This window comes from Triticum dicoccoides, chromosome 4B, assembly GCF_002162155.2.
Source record: "Triticum dicoccoides isolate Atlit2015 ecotype Zavitan chromosome 4B, WEW_v2.0, whole genome shotgun sequence".
Classification (NCBI taxonomy): domain Eukaryota; kingdom Viridiplantae; phylum Streptophyta; class Magnoliopsida; order Poales; family Poaceae; genus Triticum; species Triticum dicoccoides.
Window position 1 is genome coordinate 664,729,215 of NC_041387.1, and position 14,031 is coordinate 664,743,245.

The 14,031-nt window shown below is 45.7% G+C and overlaps 3 protein-coding genes across 3 annotated transcripts; 1 reads left to right on the forward strand and 2 right to left on the reverse strand.

Annotated features, from left to right (window-relative positions):
* The first annotated feature begins 1,719 nt into the window (after positions 1–1,719).
* Positions 1,720–4,132, forward strand: LOC119292178. Its single transcript, XM_037571008.1, has 4 exons — positions 1,720–2,652; positions 2,794–2,988; positions 3,180–3,472; positions 3,770–4,132. The coding sequence occupies exons 1-4, from the start codon at positions 1,768–1,770 to the stop codon at positions 3,789–3,791; spliced, it is 1,395 nt and encodes a 464-aa protein (XP_037426905.1). The 5' UTR covers positions 1,720–1,767; the 3' UTR covers positions 3,792–4,132.
* A 92-nt stretch (positions 4,133–4,224) lies between these two features.
* Positions 4,225–8,964, reverse strand: LOC119292177 (putative disease resistance RPP13-like protein 1). Its single transcript, XM_037571007.1, has 2 exons — positions 8,799–8,964; positions 4,225–8,024 (listed from the first exon to the last, which is right to left on the reverse strand). Exon 2 carries the CDS (start codon positions 7,429–7,431, stop codon positions 4,603–4,605), a length of 2,829 nt encoding a protein of 942 aa, XP_037426904.1. The 5' UTR covers positions 7,432–8,024; positions 8,799–8,964; the 3' UTR covers positions 4,225–4,602.
* Positions 8,965–10,810: 1,846 nt separating this feature from the next.
* LOC119292179 (pentatricopeptide repeat-containing protein At1g03100, mitochondrial-like) lies at positions 10,811–14,025 on the reverse strand. Its single transcript, XM_037571009.1, has 2 exons — positions 13,806–14,025; positions 10,811–13,688 (listed from the first exon to the last, which is right to left on the reverse strand). The coding sequence occupies exon 2, from the start codon at positions 13,686–13,688 to the stop codon at positions 11,370–11,372; it is 2,319 nt and encodes a 772-aa protein (XP_037426906.1). The 5' UTR covers positions 13,806–14,025; the 3' UTR covers positions 10,811–11,369.
* Between the last annotated feature and the right edge of the window lie 6 nt (positions 14,026–14,031).

Here is a 14,031-nt window from a genome sequence, read left to right on the forward strand (position 1 = left end):
AAAAAAACAAAAACGCCAGCCACTGGAATGCTGACGCGTGGATGCCTTTTGGTCCCTAGCCACCAACCGGGACCAAAGGCCCCCTGACTAGGCTCGGCACACAGGGCCACGTGGAGGCACATTGGTCCCGGTTCGTGTTTGAACCGGGACTAATGGGTGGAGGTATTAGTAACGACCCATTAGTCCCGGTTCATGAACCGGGACTAAAGGCCCTTACGAACCGGGACTATTAGGTGTTTTTCTACTAGTGCTCGACCCGAAAGAGTGATACGTCTCCAACGTATCTATATTTATGATTGTTCCATACTATTATATTACCTGTTTTGGATGTTTATGGGATTTACTTTACACTTTTATATCATTTTTGGGACTAACCTACTAACCGGAGGCTCAGCCCGAATTGCTGTTTTTTTTCCTATTTCAGTATATCGAAGGAAAGGATTATCAAATGGAGTCCAAATAGAATGAAACCTTCGGGAGTGATCTTTTTGGAACAAACGCAATCCAGGAGACTTGGAGTGGATGTTAAGAAGCAGCCAAGGCGGCCACGAGGGTGGCCGGTGCGCCCAGTAAGGGTGGGTGCGCCCCCCTGCCTCGTGGGCCCCTCGTGGCTCCCCTGACCGAGTTGCCTCTTTCTATACCTTCACTACTAAGTGATGGTTCTTTACGCCAACCAATTTGTAATTGAATGGTTAGAAGGACGATGATATCCTCAAGTATTTGTATTTTCTGAATTTATAGTAGACTTTTTGGCGATATTCGTTCAGCGGTAGGAGATATTTCCTTTGACTACAAGGACGTCTGTAACGCCACCAACTGACCCCAGCATCGCCCCCGCTAGGGCGGCTCGGGCGGAAACCCTAACCCCCGCCGCCGGTAACATCCATCCACATCCTCCCCTCCGCCGTCGCTGGAGGAGGTCGACGGGCGAAGCCCCGGGCGGCTGGCGGCGGCGGCAGAGTCCCTCTTCCCTCCCGCGCCGGATCTGGTGAGGCGGGTCACCCATGGCGCCGGGGCGTTTTCTTCGCCGATCTACGTCGCGATGGCGCGGCTGTTCGTCTCTAGGGACGGTGCAAGGTGGTGGCGTGGTGATGGGCGGAGGCGCGGAGCTGCGGGGTTTCGTGGAAGATCTAGTGGCACCGGCCGCTCAATGGGCTCGCAGGGTCATGCCGGCCTTGGTCGCTGTGGCCGGCGGCTCGGCTTGTCGGTGGCGGCGGAACATGGCCGGAGGCAGCGACGATGTTCTATCTAGACCCTGGGGCGGCGGCCCTGGAAGGTGGCAGCGGGTAAAGCTCGGGCTTTCCGCGTCGACATGGCGTGGTACAGTCCCTGTCCAACAAGGCGGATCTGTGTCGGTGATCTCGTGCTTTTGCTACGGATTGGCAGATCAGAGGCGGTAACGAGCATGCGGGATCCATCTTGACGGCTCTCGCTGTTTGGCGAGGTGGGTTGGGAGCCCTCCTCCCAGGCTCCAGGGAACGAGTGGGTTGTAGCGTGATTTTTTTGTTAAACTCGCGGTTTTGGTAAACGTAGCTTTCATGGTACGAGTGGGTGGTAGCGTGTTTAAAAAAAAAAATCACGCGTCCTTGCTGATTAAGTTTCTGCTGCATGCCGACATGCTAGATATTTGTAGCTGCTGCATTTACTTCCCGCCGACCTGAAAGCTACGTACATGGCTTGATCCGAAGACACGGTTTTAAAGCTCACAAAGTTGGTGGATCAATAATCCCCACTCTCACAGTCTCACTTTTTGGGTATTCGGGAGAGATGGATCCAGGCGGAGGAGCACCCGCCCTCCCGGTTGATATGCTTGTCGAGATCCTCGTCCGCCTCCGCTGCTCCCGCGCCGCCGCGCGGACCGGCATCCTCTCCCGCTCGTGGCGCGGCCTCTGGACCCGCCTCCCCGTCCATGTCTTCCGCGGCGTCGCGCTCGGCTCCATCCAAGCGGCGCTCGATTCGATCAAAGCCGAGGGCGGCCCCGGCGCGCTCCTCCTCGACATCTCCGTTCCGGAGGCGTCCCTCTCCGAAACGGAGTTGAGCGAGCGCGTCCCCAAGCTGCTCGACGCCGCCGCGGCGCTCTTGCCAGTGGAGCTCCGCCTCGCCGTCTGGGAAAACACGCCATTCAAGTACGTCAAAGTGGTCGTGCCCCGCCTCCCACGCGCCGCCTCGGTGGAGCTGCAAGGGCTGGATCTCGCCTTCGCCGACGAGCCAGGCAGCCGGCAGGGGTTCCCGGCGCTGGAGAGGCTCTCCCTCACGAGCTGCCGCGCCGTCCTCACGAACCTGCTCCCCCGCTGTCCGCGGCTGCGCGTGTTCAGGCTCAGGGATGATCTTCTTGTCTGTCAACACAAGAACATCATCATCAGATCCTCGTCGCTGCAGGAGCTGGATGTGGAGAGCAAGGTCCCCTTCCTGCACCGCATCGACATCGAGGCACCTGCGCTCAAGCGACTGGCCATGTCCTTCACCAGCAGCAACAACATCATTGTGTTGGTGTCCGTTTCGGCACCAATGCTGGACAAGGTGTCATGGCGCTGCAGCTATTCCACGGTGTCTGCCGGGCTTGGTGTGTCCGTCGGCCTTGGCCCTTGGGGCCTCCTGTCTGTGAGATTACACACAGCGGAGACCAATGGGCAGCTTCATCCTCACGTTCATGTCTGTCGCTCTTCGCGGCCGCCCATGTTTGTATATATATATGTCCCTCAATTTCTCAGATTCACCACACCAACTATATAAGCTACTAGTAGCTGATAAAATTGTTCATGATATCCCGTCCCGCCAAATTGTTTCTTGCAGAGTTCATACAGCTTTTCAGAGGGGCTCAACCTTACGACGGAGATAGAGAGGCATATGGTTACCCTTTTCTCTGTCTTGGAGCTACACGTCCAAACGTGGGGGCATGTTTTTGGAGCATTTGCATTGCACATCCTTGAAATGGATCGGATTTCCACTGCTATACAAAGCCTTAAGGTCATCCTGCTGAGATCAGAGGTAGGACTAGTAGTTAAATTTATCCATGTGCGCTGCTCATGATGCACTAGCTAGTATATACTTATATAGTACTTGGGAAGCTCTTTCAACAAATAAAAAAAAACTTGCCAACTATGAATCATCTTTCTATAATTAATGTATATACGCATTAATTAATTTAATTCTAGTAATTTTCATGATGTTATTTTTAGGATAATGAAGCATGCCCACCAAACTGCGATTGTGAGCTGCCCAATAATAACTGGAGAAGCCAGACTATCTCCTTGACCAATCTTGAAAAAGTGGAAATCGAAGGCTTCCAAGGAGAAGGTCATGAGTTCGATTTCTTGAAACTGGTATTTAGATGCGCACCAGTGCTGAAAACAATGTCTGTGAGGCTGTCAGATGAGGTCACAGCAAGTAGCGACGATTGCTGCAAGAAAATACATGACGTCTTCAAGATGTATCCTTTTGTGGAATGCAATGTGGATCTTAGTTCGCCTGGGTAATTAAGCTGGCACTGAAGATTGTCATCCGGCCTTCTGAATTCTGTTGAGCACCTTCTGTGTTGTTTTCCTCTATACTATATGCTGTCACTATGCTACTCGATCCCTCCGCCCCAGAATAAAGTGCCGTAGATTTGGTACAAAGTTAGTACAACTTCTTACTAAATCTGCGACACTTATTTTGGGACAGAGGGACTATGATTCTATTTGATCTCTGTGGATAAAACGACATTACATTTCCATACCGATCGAGGTGCTGACTGAAACTGGTGTTGGTTTACCTCCTTGGCGTGCAGGGTCAACATGCAGCTGCCATAGTGATCGATAGTGGTGCGCCGACACGATGATCCTCATTGACATGCCACGTTTACCAGTTCAGGGGCTCATCGAAGAGATCGTTCTGCCCCGTGTCGACCGACTCCACTAGCTAGCTGGTTTTCAGGATTTTGCTTGGTTGCTTCATGTTATTTTGCTAATAATGCAGTGTTGAATTGTTCCGGAGGTCATCATGCGTGGTGTCCAGTTCGTCAACTGAGTGCGAAGAGTTGATCACAAGGTTGTTGCCTGAATTTTATGTACTACTATGAAAAGGTTTGTGGCATTCCCATATGAAAAGGTTTGTCTGATGTTCTTGCTCAGGAAATTGTGTCGTGAGATCTTTCGTTTATTTACAGCAAGGGATAGTTATTTGTAAAGCTGGTTTTCCGATGCTGAGTTATAAACAGTGAGCCGGCTTTCCACATGATTCAAAAATAAATAAGCACGGTCTCAATCAAGCAAAATTATTATGTATGAAGAAAAGACGTGCATTCAGATAATCCGAGATACTTGGTTCAGTTACATGATAGCAACACCGCCATTTGAATATGTGGCTCTAGAGATAAATTCATAAATCTCCATTCTATTACACTGTCCATCGAGAGCTTCAAAATTCAGGACAAAACGCACGAAAGAGGAAACCTGAATGTCGCTTGCAAACAAAAACTTGTTACTTGACAACACAAATGGTACGATGAAACTGAGCGCGGACATTATGAGTCCAAGCAGAGCATCAAATAATCCAAACTGCCTGTCAGTAAATGGTCATACCTCAGCATGTTCCTTCAGATGCCACCATAAATTTGGGCATCTAATCTACTAGAGGCATTGCCCATTGGTAGACATCCAGCGGGTCTTCCCCATGGCCGTCAAGCTGACGGCGCTGTTGTTGCAGCCCTGGCACCCACAGTAAAGAAGAGATCTCCAGCATATTCTCTGTCAACCACAGCTGCTGCAAGCTTGCCAGCGCCTCGACACGCCTCAATGTTTGGCAATCGTTTATGCGTAGCTCTCTCAGTCGAGGAAGGTTCGAGAGCCTCTCCAGGACTTGATGACATCCCGAGATCAAGAAGCTCTCCACGAAAGGGAGTTCCTCCACTGCCTTCAAGCAGCTTGCTCCAATAATAAAGAGCTCTTTCAGGTTGGTGGCCTCCGGTCCAAGCTGTCGTGGGAGACCTCTCAGCTTGGAGCAGCCAAGAAGCTCCAACCTCTTCAGGCATGGCAGCAGCTGCATCGGGGGAGACGTCTCGGTCTCTCCCCCTTCTGTAGCTGCTGCCACTGCATCTTCTTCTTCTTCTTCTTCTTCAACAAAGGACCACTCGCTCCAGTTGGGCATTTCTTTGAAGACGAGGTATTCGAGCTTGGGGAAGGTGGGATTACCCTCCCCGCATCCAACAAATTCAGGTCCAATCTTGGTAACTGCAGTTGCTCCAGCAATTTTTAGATATTTCAGGCTGGCCAGCTGCCCTAGTGGTGGAAGATGGACACAGTGTTTGCAATTAGTAAGGTTCAAGTATGTTGTTGAAGACAAATGGATACTAGTACCAAGCCAGGTGGGATACCCTCGACCAAAGAATTCATCAATAACAAGTTTTTCCAAGTTGTGTGGAGGGATTAGCTGCTCAAAAATGTCCTCAATATTGCTGATATCTTGTGAATTTGGTTCTTCCTTCCGTTGAGTGCAACATAGAGTCAGAAATTTGAGATACTTTTTGTCTCTTAAAAATGGAGAATCTGTCGTGCTAGGGGATGCTCTTTCCAATTTGATCATGTCAAGCTGCCTTAGCTGCCAAAGATGCCCCAACTCTTCCAACTTCCATCCATCTTGTGTATTAGCGCCATCACTTGTACCACCAATAGGAAATCCTTCCAGATCATTGAGGAATTCTAGTTTACCTATCCCTTTTGGCACCTGATTTATTGGTGTGCCACCAAGACCAAGGCGCCTTAAATTGCACAACTGTGTGATCGACGAAGGAAGGCTGTGCAGAGCTTTGCACCTTTGCAAGTTCAGTATCTGAAGATTTATCAGAGAACCGATGGACTCTGGAAGACAAGATATGGCTGTCTCATCCAGATCAAGAAGTCGTAGATGGATCAAACTACCAACGCAATCTGGAATACTTTTTATAGGTGAACCAGTCAGATCTAAAACTCTGATGCATGGAAGCCTCTTGAAAACTGTATTTTCAACTCTCAATTTCTTAGTGGAATGAATTAACAGTGTCCTTGCTCTAATCTTCTCGTTGTCCACATTGGGCAGCATTAAAGAATCCTTGTCAGTGACAACTGAAACACGCCGTAGCCTGGACAAGGTTGTAACCTGTAATGATTGTGGGTCGCCACAATAATTTTCGTCTCTTGAAAAGTGCTGAGCAATTTGTCTCAAGAGATCATGCATTTTGCACATGCTGCGGTCAAAACGTAAAGGGTCTGGTTGCAGTAGATTCCTATATATCAACTCATAGTAATATTCTTCAGCTGTATCTTCCAGAAGTTGTTCTTTATGCTCCTCAACAAAGCCTTCAGCAATCCACAGCCTGATAAGATCATCTCGGTACATGTATTGATCTTCTGGGTATAAGATCAAATAGAGGAAGCATTGCTTCAAATGCCGTGGCAGATCATCGTAACTCAAATACAGAGCACCATTGAGCTCGGTTGGAAGATTGCCCATAGACCATGCACTTCTCTCCATAATCTTTCTCCACTCATTCTGAGTTTTTGCTTTAGTTGCTAGAACACTAGCAGTAACTTTGATTGCAAGAGGAAGTCCGCCACATTTACGAACAATTTCCAGCCCTATATGCCTAAGGTTTTGCACATCATTTTCTTGATTAATGTTCATACTCTTCCAAAGCAGTTCCCATCCTACATCTAATGCCATCAACTCTACTCGATGCACATCTTCCACCCCAATTACATGTGCAACTGTATCATGTCGAGTGGTTACTAGAATTACTCCGGTTGCAGCAGCATGTAATGGAACTCTCAGTAGATTGGTCCACACCTGAGGCTGCCAAACATCATCTAGCACAAGGAAGAAACTTTTTCCTCGAATGGCCTCTGCAAGCTTGCTGCTGAGCTCTCCCACAGTTTCACCTTGCTCTTCATGTACACCAAAATTTCGAAGAACTTCTTTCAATAGAGCGACTTCAGAGTACTCCTGAGAAACACAAATCCATGCTTGGTTGCTAAATGCTCCTTTTATTTTTTGGTCATTATATATTTTCTGAGCCAGAGTTGTCTTCCCAACCCCTCCTGTTCCAGTAATACCAACCTTGTAGGCCTTCTTTTTCTTTTGTCCAAGCACCAGTTCAACCAATCTTGTGCAAGCATGTAAAGTTTCCTTTCCCACAAGATTCGGCTCCACAAGGTGGCAAGTTCTCATCTGCTTCACCAGTGGAGCTTCCGCTTTATGCTGCATACTCTGGAGTTTTAAAATTTTTGCTCCCAACTCTGAAATCTTCTCGAGTTCTCCATTAAAATCTCTGATTTTTATGGCAATATCATGACGCTTCTTACAACTGGGAATGCATGTGAAAAATGAAATTCCACCACATTCAGTTGCCTTTGTTGATGAGGAATTATGTTCAGCTAGTAACTTGCCTCCTTCAATTCTCACCAAGTCCTTCGGCATTCAAGGGTGGTTGGTGCGTCGACTAGGGTAGTCCAATTGGAGTTGTTGCTCTTCGAGATGATCGGTGTGGGTCGCGACGCGGCCATGTTGCTCTGGTTAGGGCAGGCGCCTTTTGCGTTGTGTATGTAATGTGTGCGGAGGCTTTTCTTCGGATTAGCTTGGATGTGGTGTTTGACTACACTTGTTGTTCGCAACGAGTTGTAGCTTCTTGTAATTGTCTTCTGCCTTCTATAAAAATATGGTACGCCTTTGGCGTACTCTTGAAAAAAAAAATCTCACCAAGTCAATAATGTCATCAGCATAATACATAGCATCTTTCAGCTCACCAAGCCAATTGTTGACTGCTGACTCTTCTGTCCTCCTTTCTTCAGCATCATTGAGAAAGCATTGTATTTGAGTCATTGTTCGCTGCAGGTCTCTAAGACCTTTATTTACCCCTAGAATAAGAACCGCCTCATCTGTAATTATTTCTTGCAATCTTTTGGCACATGATCCGACAAGAGAAACCAGTATGGCTGCCATCAGACAAACTTGATGAGTTTAATCCACCAATTTACAAAGCAATTTCTCTGGAAGTGTGGCAAATTTGCAGGCTGGAAATAAATAAACAACATGTGTTAATATGGTTCAAAAGGTAGTCATTGTTCACTAAATTCATTCCTCAAAAAAAAAATGTTCATTAAATTCATTCCTTGAAAAAAAAAATGCTCACTACATATCCTTGTAACTGAAATTCAGAGACAATGCCATCGGTTTGCTGTTTAAATCCTGAATAAAACAGTCTACAGGAGGTTGGAGCTACGGAACTTCAATAATGGCTCTACTGCGCTTTGCACAGCATGCATGTCAGTAGAAGTTCTGAACAATGGGACAAGCCAATTACTTCTGCTTATGTACCATGTAGTATAGTAGCGTAAGTATGAACGTTATTAAAGCATGCATAATGCAAATACACTAGGTAGATCATAAATCAATCTAATCAACTCCAACGGAAAGGTGCAAAGGAAAAAAAAAATCCGCATCCATGTTTGATAAATTCAGCAGTAGCGTGTACCCGTTTTGCTATTTTAGCTTTTACTAGTGAAGTATCAACTCTTGACTTAGCATTGTGTCCTTCTGTTCCATATCATTTCTTTTAGTCCATAAGTTACTATGATTCCCTCTGTATGAACCTCAAGTAATATTCAATTAGTTCAACCATGATGAGATTTCTAGCAGTTCAATCTTTGTCTGGTTATCCATCTTCTAGACAACGAACTGTAACTATTTTTTCACACGGTAGCATAGGAGTCACATGATAACACATTTCATTGTAGTAGTACCATGGAAAGAAAGATGGAAGATCTGGAATACAGTACAAATATTACCTTTCAAACCAACCTTAAAGCAAGAAATAAACAGTCGGTAACAACAGTCGAATTAATGATCTCACGTAAGCAGATTGCTCCAGTAGTCAACCAATCACCACTTCAAGATCTCGATGAACCCATGACTACTTAAGATCTAGATGGCCGAACCCAAGGGAGATGGAAGGTAACTGGTTGACTAGACTGACATATAGAAGAGAAAGCAGAGGATTATCAGCAAATTACCAAAGGAAGCAACACTGCAACACATATAAAAGGGGAAACAGAGAAGGCGAACTACTCCCTCCATTCGGAATTACTTGTCGCGAAAATGGATGTATCTAGACGTATTTTAGTTCTAGATACATCCATTTCCGAGACAAGTAACTCCGAACGGAGGGAGCATGCTTCCTTTGTAAGAAAGAAAACTGGTTCAGTGAATACAACAAGAAGTACCACTAAAAGAGTCATCTGTACTAGAGAAAATACCTGAATAAGTTAAATTATTAGACTGCTGCAGCAGAGCGGGATGTGTTGGTACAAATTGTTCCCTCCCAACAGGATATCTTTGCTAAGCAGTCCGGCAAACAATAAGAACAGGCGCACCAATCATGAAGCATGTGCTGAGTCTGCGAGATCAGCAGGTTCAAATAAGGTATGAGTTCAGAAAGGTCAAGATAAGAAAAATGATGAAATGTATACTCTATTGATTGAAGGACACAGTCGAGCTTTACCAGATATCAAAAGAATGGATGCAGAAGTGGAGTGTAAGCACAAGCAGAATGTTGGAAACTAAATGGAGTGTAAGCACAACCAGAGGAATGGTTGAAAGCAGCTGAAGTGTAGTTCCTACTGAATCATCGTGTTCTTCCTCGGGAAAGATAAGAAGCATCCTTCTCCTATATCACACCAACAGTGAGGGGAGCTTGCATAAACTATGTCAACTACATAACAGTCTACAAAGTCTGCTCTGTAGTAATATTTTTAACATCGGATGTCAGTGGCTCTGATGTGATGTAAACATTAATAAGCAAGCCTGCAGCTTGCTTATTGGCAACGGTGGATGATGATGCACCGAACCAGCAAGCAGGTAAGACTCTCATCTGTTTACCTCGTCAAGATTCCATCAGCAAATGTGAAACCTGGTGCACGTATCTGCTTGAGATTTGTCTCCACGAAACAATAGGCAAGTTGCACAGTTAAAAAATCCTGGGAATACATTAACTGATGCAATTTAATATGCAAATGAGGACAAAAACAGGTCATCAACTCCCTTCTGCAGCATCTTAAGACAAATGCAATAAACCAGCAATGATCAGGCATGATTAAGAAAGTTGGTTTTGTTCGGATGTCGTGATTGCTTGTATACTAATCAAAATGCTATGACTCGTATGATTTGTACATGTCCTATACATTAGTCAGAACTGAAGCAGCCGAGACACATGATGGTTAGTGACTTACTGACGGGTACGAAATATTTGCTACAACAAGTGAGCTAGGTTCTTTTCTTATGAACAAAGGGTGAGATCTGTTAAATCAAAGTAGTACGGTTATAATCGTCATCAATGAGACGCAAACAAGTACATAAGCTGACAGAAGAACATATTTTGTCAATTTTCTCAGATACAATCCATGGTTTAAAACACGATCTCAATAAAACAAAATTATACTCTGTCTGAGATATTTGGTTCAGTTGCATCATATGAACAGTACTATTTGAAAAAGATGACTCTAGATATATTTGGTCACAAAATTTGCCTAAAAATAAGACAAGTAGTATTATCAACAACTGTTAGCATCATATTACATAATACTGGTAAATCTGAAACCATAATTATGAATAATTACGAACAAAATTATGTATCCATAGCCAGAAAAGGTAAATCTGCCAATTACACAAGCACAAATTGTACCAAATTCGGTTCATATTACTGGTAACAAAATATTCTTTTCCCACGAACTGAAACCTAAACACTAGTGCGCAGACCATGTTAACTTACAAAACGAGACAAATCCGTTGCTGACATCTTTTCCCATAGAAGCATCAATGCAGTTCCAAATAGGCCAAGGCTTATCAATATTATTCAAGTAATACCAAGTAAACCATGTATATTTTCTTGTTATATCATTGCACGCTCACATCATCCTTCCATCCAACAACCTGTTTCAACTTGGAACACTGGACATCATTGCATACAGATTTGCCACTGCTGTTGTATGTTCATGTACATCTTGTCTCAGATTGTACATACACATATGGCTCAGGTCCACTAGAACAAATGGCTATTGCAGAACTTCAACTCGAAAACAACATACCAAAACTGGACGGCATTGGCCACCGGGGTTTCTGATCTGGGGGAAGCATGATCTGGCGAGCGATTTATTCCTGTAGCACGGCGGCTGGCACAGCAACAAACCACAATCATCATCCTCAGAGCAGGTCTATCTTCATGGGAAAGTCTAGCCTGATAACGAGATGGGGAGGGAACTAGGGAAGGATCAAAGATAGAGGCATCCATACATTGGTTTCCAACCATGCTAGTCCCAAAAACACTATGCCACACGTGCTTCACTGCTTTCAAATTATTGCTTTCATGTCAACCCAATCCATCTCTTGAAATGCAGTGCTGCTTCTCTCCTTATCAGTTGAGCTTCTGTTTGCACCTTAGGAGCCTTACCTTTGTACAATGTTCTATGATATTTAAGCCACAGGGACTTGTACTTGTATTTGTCTATAAACATCTCGCACTTTTCCATCAATTCTATGACTTCCATTGCTCGAAGGAAGAAACCACCTCTCACAAAGCAATACAACAGAGAGTCCAACAGTTCCTGATCAAATTTCATTGAGTTGGAGTTGGCCAGAACTTTCATTTCGCCCCACAAATCTGTCACCTCCACATACTTGCCACCAACAGCAGCATAAGCAGTTACTAAAGAATGGAAAGTTTGTGCGTTTGGCGTGTGGCCTAAAACACGCATCTTGCTCAGTGCTTTGTGAGCATCGTGCATTAATCTCTTCTTACAGAAGAAATGTATAACATTGTTCCAGTCATGAAGGGCATGATTAACTGTATGGCCACTTTTGACTTCTTCCACTAGCTTAGCTGTCAAAGCAGCTTCATTGCTATCACAGCTTTGTGCTAACATCTCAAACTCCCTGTTAATAGATTTTTGAATGTTTGAGCTCTTCATCTCTTTAAAAAGATGGAGAGCACCTGTGGTGTTATTGTGACGTGCCCTGGATTGTATCAAATCTTCGTAGCAGCTTGAATCAAGCTGGATTCCTGCCTGTTGAGCATCCTTCAAAAGTGCAGTTATATCATCTTCATGATTCTCCTCTTTGCAGTAAGCTTTTAGGAGTGACGAATAAATGGAAGAACCAACTCTAACTCCAGAAAATCTCATCTCGTCAAGAAGGTCATGTGCTTGCTCTAATAACCCAAGAGAAATGCATGCATTTATCACTTGTACAACAAAGGAGCTCTCAACAGACACAGGTGAATCCTCTTTGCTTGCCTTCACAAGAAACGATGCCAATGCACTGATCTTATCTGCTTCCAAGAAAGCTTTAACTAGTTTGGCATACATTGTTTCAGTTGGATGGAGGACACCATGTTCAGATTTTACCAGTCCAACCTGTTCCTGCAGCTTATCTGACAATAGCTTGTGTAATTCTCTCGCCTCTAATTCAAGCTTTGCAAAGCTCTTATCTTTGAAGAATGAAGAGTAATTTTGCATTTGGCGATCAGTACACACAGGTTTATCTGGGGAACCTGAATTTTCAGGGCCCGTTTTCTCACAAGGAAGATACAATTTGTTAGATTCGACTGCTTCAAGAACTGCTTTAGCTGCTTCTAGTGACCGCTTTGCGTTGTTACCCTTTTTAAGCATATCCAGTACCATATCCACAGCAGAATCCAAATCCCCGAATTTCAAATGGCAGGAGAGCAGGCAATCATAGTACTGCCTGAACTCTGATTCACTGAGACCACAGGCCTCATCGACATGCCTCTTCAACTTCTGAATCTCATCTTTGTGTCCATTCTTTTCATATATGCGAGCCATAACAATCAACAGGCTGGCTTCAGGTTTCACCCCTATCCTGGGCATTAGTTCAAGAAGCTGCTCCGCCTTTTTAGTAGTACCAAACAGGAGGGATGCAGTCAGAACAATGTTGAAGGTAAATGAACTGGGCTTCATTGCTAGCAACGGACGGTTGCTCTTCTTCCGCGGATCAACTCTATTGTTCTGGAAAAGGTATCCGATCTCCATTACCATGTCGGCGGCAAGGAACGAACCGGTCGCAGTCTGACACATGTGTGCTATAACTGCAGACCACGGTGCGACGGGCGGGTACGCTTCAATCTTCACCAGCTTCCTCACAACATTTACAGCAAGATCAGGAAGAGCGCAACGTGCAAGAACAAGGGACAGGTAAATCAGGGCCTCCTTCTCCAGCAGTTGATGCCTCTCCCGAAACGTGTGATCAACCACGTTGTACGACTGGTTAAGCCTGTGTGCGTCACAGGTCGCCGCGAAGCCGGTGATGAGCTTGCTCAAGACCGACTTTCTCGGGAGTCCGTCCATGTGAAGGTGCTTCTCGTAGGCCCTCCACGCATCATCGAACCTCTGCTGGTCGATCGCAGCCTCTATCTCAGATGCTAGCAGAGACGGGTCCCGGGCTTGAACCAGAACCGTTTCGGTAGTGGTGGAGAAGCAAGCGCCGCGACTAACAACATGCGATTTCTGGTTCAAGAATCCAGTATCTTTGTCACCAGTGCGCTTGGTAGCATCACACTTGTGTCCCAAGCTGTGAGAGTCAACACAGGGTGGTGGACAGGCAAGGAGTGCGAATACAGCACGGCCTGAATGCCGTCTTGCAGTACAGATTCTTGCAACACGAAGCATCTGCCATGGATGGATAAATCAAATGGATGCGGCCATGTACAGATTCAGCAAACGGCAGAGGTAACACTGAAGATTGTATTGGGGGAAATCAGCTCCCAAGTTTGGAGATGTATGTACCTCGGTTTCGTTAGAAGAAGAAGAGTGGAGGTCCACGCCGCAGCGGAGCGCCGCCTAATAACAATCCCCTCCCCGGCGGCGTCCCCTCTCCATCCCCGCCACCTGCGGAGCAGAGCAGTCGCGACAGAGATGGTGGCGGGCGACGGGCGAAGGCGGCAATGGAGGCGCGGCGCTGTTTCTCTGCGTGCAGCGGCGTGCGGCGGGAGGGGGGGGGTAGGTTGAGCGG

Bases quoted from the DNA above. Each gene is read 5' to 3' on its own strand.
- LOC119292178 (XM_037571008.1), top strand. From the start codon at position 1,768: ATGGATCCAGGCGGAGGAGCACCCGCCCTCCCGGTTGATATGCTTGTC. The intron at 2,989-3,179 runs GTAGGACTAGTA...TGTTATTTTTAG, and splicing joins TCATCCTGCTGAGATCAGAG to GATAATGAAGCATGCCCACC. The intron at 3,473-3,769 runs GTAATTAAGCTG...CTTGGCGTGCAG, and splicing joins GTGGATCTTAGTTCGCCTGG to GGTCAACATGCAGCTGCCAT.
- LOC119292177 (XM_037571007.1), bottom strand. From the start codon at position 7,431: ATGCCGAAGGACTTGGTGAGAATTGAAGGAGGCAAGTTACTAGCTGAA.
- LOC119292179 (XM_037571009.1), bottom strand. From the start codon at position 13,688: ATGCTTCGTGTTGCAAGAATCTGTACTGCAAGACGGCATTCAGGCCGT.